The sequence below is a fragment of the Neoarius graeffei genome, chromosome 13 (assembly GCF_027579695.1).
Source record: "Neoarius graeffei isolate fNeoGra1 chromosome 13, fNeoGra1.pri, whole genome shotgun sequence".
In the NCBI taxonomy this organism is placed as follows: Eukaryota; Metazoa; Chordata; class Actinopteri; order Siluriformes; family Ariidae; genus Neoarius; species Neoarius graeffei.
In genome coordinates, this window is record NC_083581.1 from 59,141,711 (window position 1) to 59,149,157 (window position 7,447).

At 40.5% G+C, this 7,447-nt stretch overlaps 1 protein-coding gene across 2 annotated transcripts in view; it reads left to right on the plus strand.

Moving 5' to 3' along the window:
- LOC132896979 (collagen alpha-1(XIV) chain) overlaps window positions 1-3,531 on the plus strand; it is a 93,232-nt gene extending 89,701 nt beyond the window's left edge. For both annotated transcript variants that reach the window (XM_060938193.1, XM_060938194.1), the window contains exons 41-42: window positions 2,380-2,541; window positions 2,649-3,531. In XM_060938193.1, the coding sequence (XP_060794176.1) occupies window positions 2,380-2,541; window positions 2,649-2,677 (191 nt within the window). In that variant the 3' untranslated portion in view covers window positions 2,678-3,531. The remainder of the gene's footprint in view (window positions 1-2,379; window positions 2,542-2,648) is intronic.
- The last annotated feature ends 3,916 nt before the right edge of the window (window positions 3,532-7,447 follow it).

The following is a 7,447-nucleotide window of genomic DNA, read 5'->3' on the forward strand; positions in this document are numbered from 1 at the left end:
ACCCAGTTAAACAAATGAGACAAAAATATTATACTTGGTCATTTATTTATTGAGGAAAATGATCCAATATTACATATCTGTGAGTGGCAAAAGTATGTGAACCTTTGCTTTCAATATCTGGTGTGACCCCCTTGTGCAGCAATAACTGCAGCTAAACGTTTGCGGTAACTGTTGATCAGTCCTGCACACCGGCTTGGAGGAATTTTAGCCCATTCCTCCGTACAGAACAGCTTCAACTCTGGGATGTTGGTGGGTTTCCTCACATGAACTGCTCGCTTCAGGTCCTTCCACAACATTTCGATTGGATTAAGGTCAGGACTTTGACTTGGCCATTCCAAAACATTAACTTTATTCTTCTTTAACTATTCTTTGGTAGAACGACTTGTGTGCTTAGGGTCGTTGTCTTGCTGCATGACCCACCTTCTCTTGAGATTCAGTTCATGGATAGATGTCCTGACATTTTCCTTTCGAATTCGCTGGTATAATTCAGAATTCATTGTTCCATCAATGACGGCAAGCCGTCCTGGCCCAGATGCAGCAAAACAGGCCCAAACCATGATACTACCACCACCCTGTTTCACAGATGGGATAAGGTTCTTATGCTGGAATGCAGTGTTTTCCTTTCTCCAAACATAACGCTTCTCATTTCAACCAAAAAGTTCTATTTTGGTCTCATCCATCCACAAAACATTTTTCCAATAGCCTTCTGGCTTGTCCACGTGATCTTTAGCAAACTGCAGACGAGCAGCAATGTTCTTTCCAGAGAGCAGTGGCTTTCTCCTTGCAACCCTGCCATGCACACCATTGTTGTTCAGTGTTCTCCTGATGGTGGACTCATGAACATTATCCAATGTGAGAGAGGCCTTCAGTTGCTTAGAAGTTACTCTGGGGTCCTTTGTGACCTCGCCTTGCTCTTGGAGTGATCTTTGTTGGTTGACCACTCCTGGTCTTGAATTTCCTCCATTTGTACACAATCTGTCTGACTGTGGATTGGTGGAGTCCAAACTCTTTAGAGATGGTTTTGTAACCTTTTCCAGCCTGATGAGCATCAACAACGCTTTTTCTGAGGTCCTCAGAAATCTCCTTTGTTCGTGCCATGATACACTTCCACAAACATGTGTTGTGAAGATCAGGCTTTGATAGATCCCTGTTCTTTAAATAAAACAGGGTGCCCACTCACACCTGATTGTCATCCCATTGATTGAAAACACCTGACTCTAATGTCACCTTCAAATTAACTGCTAATCCTAGAGGTTCACATACTTTTGCCACTCACAGATATGTAATATTGGATCATTTTCCTCAATCAATAAATGACCAAGTATAATATTTTTGTCTCATTTGTTTAACTGGGGTCTCTTTATCTACTTTTAGGACTTGTGTGAAAATCTGATGATGTTTTAGGTCATATTTATGCAGAAATATAGAAAATTCTAAAGGGTTCACAAACTTTCAAGCACCACTGTAACCATTAGAGATGTAATCTTTAACGCATGGGAGAAGGAGACACTCACGCTGTGTGTAGTGTTCATGTACTGCCAAGCAGTATCATTCAAAAGTTTAGTGTGTTTTGTTTGTCTAACACTTATTGTCACAGCCATATACAGTGTGCAGGTGTTTTTGTTTGGAACATCTGTATTTTATCACAGTCGTTCAAAATTAGGCTACAAAAAACTGGAGGGTTAGTTTGTGTTGGCAAATTCATAAAAAAGCAAATTCAGTGTCACAGGCTTCATCAGTCACATTACCATTCGCAATTTCATTCATCTGTAGGCAGACTACAGCATCAGCTTCGTGCTGGCCTATTTTAATGAGCATTACACTGACCGTTTAGAATTAAACCATTTTCCGTATACTGAAAATATGTTGAACTTTAGATAACTTTAGTTCAAATGCTACTCAAAAGGTATAGTTTGTTATGCTTAATAAATTTCCTGGACATTCAAAGATGCATTAAAAGACTGACTTGCAATTTTGCAATGTAAGGGATCTGGCCCATGAAATTAGCTTCATCCACAGCCAGAACACAGCTGTTCAGCTTGGCGTGTTTTTCTTTGAGAGGCATCTATACTTTGAAAAGAAGGGATGAGATTGCTTGGGCAAATTGTAGTTCACTTCACAGTCAGTAAAGGGCTCGAAAACTTCCAGACTGCTCCTTCAATATTTAGTTTTTGGGTTTTTTAAAATATTTCATCTTTACACCTCAGGGCCTTATAGACTATCTGAAATTGTCTGAATACTCGTGTGTGTGTGTGTGTGTGTGTGTGTGTGTGTGTGTGTGTGTGTGAGTGAGTGAGTGAGAGAGAGAGAGAGAGAGAGAGAGAAAGATATGAAATAGTCGATGCTCATCAATATTGGCCTTGGTTTGGGTTTCACCAGGCCCTCCAGGAGAAAGCAAGCTGGGGTCACCAGGCCCTCGGGGTGAAGATGGTAAAACGGGTATCCCTGGTGTTCCCGGAGCTGCAGGACACCCAGGTGAGAGTGGCCCTCCTGGTGTGTGTGACAACAGCAACTGCCATCGTGGAGGCCCCCCAGCTGCAGGTGCATATCGATTCTGTTCCTGCTATGGACACTATGCCTCATCTGTTTGTGTCCTCTTGTAAATAATACTATTATTCATTACCCGGTTTTACCTTTTAAATTTTCAGAGGATCCATACTATGGATACCAGCCTTGATCCAAACATAAGGACTAAACAGTTACCACCAGAAAGCAACTCTGGCTAGATGTTATAGAGGCACTTCTGGATGTCGTACTCAACTGGATCTGCGTGCAAAGGACGTTTTATCATATTTATAAACCCGTTTGTTGGCTCAGGAACTTCCTCAATGTGTGAGCCTTCAGACTGGCTCCTCTTTTTTTATATGAGATCTTCTAAACCTTTGTTACATATACAGGCATTTTACGCCTGTATTATTTTAATATTTTCCCTTCTTTCACTAATCTTCTGGACGTAACCAGTGCCATGGATCACAAGACAAAAATTCTTGAGCAGGACTCATTATGTGCTACAAAGAGGAGACGCCATATTTGTCATGGGGGAAATTTACGATAAAAATGCCAATTTCGCACTGAGAATGTTTTGGCTTTTATTTTATCAATACTGTGGTTTATTTTATTGTATTTATGCACTACAATATTTGTGTGTTTTTGTTTTTTTACCAATATGTTCTTGAAGGCATATTAAGACTACCACCTCTTTGCATAGTCTGATTTTAACTGCCTCAAAATAATTTTTAAACTACACCAAACTGTATAAAATAATCATGAAACAAGACTGTGATAATTTTATGATGTCTTACTGATCTGCATAAGGCCTATTTTACTTGATAGTGTCTGAAATTTTTAGCACCGTTAACAGTATGTATATTTGTTCTACTGTCACATTACTTTTTAAACAGTAATTTTTCTACCCGAAATCTGTCCTACCCTGTGTGTGTGTGTGTGTGTGTGTGTGTAGAAATGAGAATAAGTTCTTCACTGTGAGTATGGAACAAAATATTTTAAATAATAAAAATATTTCTACTACGAGACTGAAAATATTTTTTGCCAGTAAACAGCACCTTCCTTACTTATTAATACAAATACTTATTGATGTCTGTATTTTAACCTACAGTGGTGCTTGCAAGTTTGTGAACCCTTTAGAATTTTTTATATTTCTGCATAAATATGACCTAAAACATCACCACCAGATTTTCACACAAGTCCTAAAAGTAGATAAAGAGAACCCAGTTAAACAAATGAGACAAAAATATTATACTTGGTCATTTATTTATTGAGGAAAATGATCCAATATTACATATCTGTGAGTGGCAAAAGTATGTGAACCTTTGCTTTCAGTATCTGGTGTGACCCACTTGTGCAGCAATAACTGCAACTAAACGTTTCCGGTAACTGTTGATCAGTCCTGCACACCGGCTTGGAGGAATTTTAGCCCATTCCTCCGTACAGAACAGCTTCAACTCTGGGATGTTGGTGGGTTTCCTCACATGAACTGCTCGCTTCAGGTCCTTCCACAACATTTAGATTGGATTAAAGTCAGGACTTTGACTTGGCCATTCCAAAACATTAACTTTATTCTTCTTTAACCATTCTTTGGTAGAATGATTTGTGTGCTTAGGGTCGTTGTCTTGCTGCATGACCCACCTTCTCTTGAGATTCAGTTCATGGACAGATGTCCTGACATTTTCCTTTAGAATTCACTGGTATAATTCAGAATTCATTGTTCCATCAATGATGACAAGCCGTCCTGGCCCAGATGCAGCAAAACAGGCCCAAACCATGATACTACCACCACCATGTTTCACAGATGGGATAAGGTTCTTATGCTGGAATGTAGTTTTTTCCTTTCTCCAAACACAATGGTTCTCATTTAAACCAAAAGTTCTATTTTGGTCTCATCCATCCAAAAAACATTTTTCCAATAGCCTTCTGGCTTGTCCACGTGATCTTTAGCAAACTGCAGACGAGCAGCAATGTTCTTTCCAGAGAGCAGTGGCTTTCTCCTTGCAACCTTGCCATGCACACCATTGTTGTTCAGTGTTCTCCTGATGGTGGACTCATGAACATTAGCCAATGTGAGAGAGGCCTTCAGTTGCTTAGAAGTTACCCTGGGGTCCTTTGTGACCTCGCCTTGCTCTTGGAGGGATCTTTGTTGGCTGACCACTCCTGGGGAGGGTAACAATGGTCTTGAATTTCCTCCATTTGTACACAATCTGTCTGACTGTGGATTGGTGGAGTCCAAACTCTTTAGAGATGGTTTTGTAACCTTTTCCAGCCTGATGAGCATCAACAATGCTTTTTCTGAGGTCCTCAAAAATCTCCTTTGTTCGTGCCACAATACACTTCCACAAACATGTGCTGTGAAGATCAGGCTTTGATAGATCTCTGTTCTTTAAATAAAACAGGGTGCCCACTCACACCTGATTGTCATCCCATTGATTGAAAACACCTGACTCTAATTTCACCTTCAAATTAACTGCTAATCCTAGAGGTTCACATACTTTTGCTACTCACAAATATGTAATATTGGATCATTTTCCTCAATAAATAAATGACCAAATATAATATTTTTGTCTCATTTGTTTAACTGGGTTCTCTTTATCTACTTTTAGGACTTGTGTGAAAATCTGATGATGTTTTAGGTCATATTTATGGAGAAATATAGAAAATTCTAAAGGGTTCACAAACTTTCAAGCACCACTGTATATTTACATTCATGTCATTTAATAGGCATGCTTATCGAGAATAACTTACAGGATTGATTTGTCGTCTCTATCAAAAACACGATCATGAGCATCATAAATCTAAAACTGCAGAGGTTTTTACAGTATGAAAAATACAAGGCAAAGATTTTTAAATGAATATATAAACAAAGTGCTAATTTAAGTGTATGGTGAAAAGTTAGTTCTAAACTTTTTAAAGCACAATGATAGAGTGGGTGACTATAAAGATAGTGCTCATGCACTGAGGGATTATAGTGAGGGTAATAATTCAGTTTTTTTTTTTTCAGAGAGGAAAAACAAGAACTGGAAAAAGCTCTGGTGAATGGGATTGATAGAGAGGGAAAACCAAAAGGCAATTAGGACATGTATGTGGGTAATGCTTATATGCTATCTGGCCAAAGGTTTATGAATAGCTGACTATCACATCCAAACTGTTGCCACAAAGTTGGAAGCACACACTTGTCTAGATTCGAAAGTCTTTGTTGTCTGTATAATTAGAATTTGACTTGAACATTAAGTTTCTAGGGTGGCACGGTGGTGAGCACTGTCAATTCACAGCAAGAAGGTTCTGGGTTCGAGCGTAGTGGCCAACGGGGGCTTTTCTCTGTGCCGTTTGCATGTTCTCCCAGCATCTGTGTGGGTTTCCTCTGGGTGCTCCGGTTTCCTCCATAGCCCAAAGACATGCATTATTTGTCTCTATGTATGAGCCCTGCGATGACCTGATGACTTGTCCAGGGTGTACCCTGCCTCTCACCCATCGTCAGCTGGGATAGGCTCCAGCTTGCCCGTGACCCTGCACAGGATAAACAGTTATGGATGATGGATTAAATTTCTATACCACTTATCCATTGTGGATCACACTTGACCAGGTACACCCTAGACAGATCAACAATCACTAACTCAGAAAGTGGGCAATTTAGAGTATCCAGTTGACCTAATCCACATTGTTTTGACTGTAGGAGGAACCACTGCACCATCATGCTGCCCCTTCATTGGAACTAAGGAGTCCAAACCTCTTACAGTCTGTCATAAAACAAAGGCCATAAATACATGATTTTCCAAGGTTGGTGTGGAAGAACTTGGGTGGCGTCCACAAAGCTGTGAGTCACAGCCTGGGACCACACCCATTAAACACCTTTGGGATGAGCTGGAACACCAACTGCACCCCAAGCCATCAGTGTCGGACCTCACTCATGCTCTGAATGAACAAAAGTTTTTGGTTTTTTGTATCTATATGTTCCTCCATTGTTTTCCTTACCATTGTACTTATTTATATTTATTGTGAAGCACTTTCTGATTTTTATCTGTGAAAGGTGCTATATAAATAAATAAACTTTTACAAATCCCCACGGGCATGCTCCAAAATCTCGTGGGAAAAAATTCCCTGCAGAGTGGAGGCTGTTACAGTTGAAAGCGCCCAAATTAACGCCCCATGGTTTTGGAATGGGACGTTCAACAAACATATGGGTGTGAGCGTTCACATACTTTTGGCCATATAGCGTATCTTCTTTTGGCTGCTCCCGATTAGGGGTCGCCACAACGGATCTTTCGTCTCCATTGCTCCCTGTCTTCCGCATCCTTCTCTACCACACCTGCCACTTTCACGTCCTCTCTCACCACATCCATGTATCTCCTCTTTGGCCTTCCTCGTATTCATTTGCCTGGCAGCTCCTTCCAACATGCTCTGCATCTCTTCTCAGGATGTGCCCATACCATCTCAGTCTCATCTCTCTTAGCTTAATTCCCAAGCTCTCCACATGTGCTGTCCCTCTGATGTGCTCGTTCCTTATCCTGTCCAACCTCCCATCGCAAACCTTAACCTCCTCAACTCCGCCACCTCCAACTTTGCCTCCTGTCTCTTCGTTAAGGGTACGGTCTCCAATCCATACATCACAGCTGGTCTTATACATCTTACCTTTCACTTTTGCTGGAACTTTCCTATCACAAATGACTCCCGAAATCCTTCTCCAACTGCTCCACCCTGCCTGCACTCTCTTTCTCACCTCACTATCGCAGCCCGCATTCAACTTTTTTTGTTGTATTTACAACGTACACTACCGTTCAAAAGTTTGGGGTCACCCAAACCAATTAATTTTGTGTTTTCCATGAAAAGTCACACTTTTATTTACCACCATAAGTTGTAAAATTAATAGAAAATATCGTCAAGACATTTTTCTGGCCATTTTGAGCATTTAATCGACCCCACAAATGTGATGCTCCAG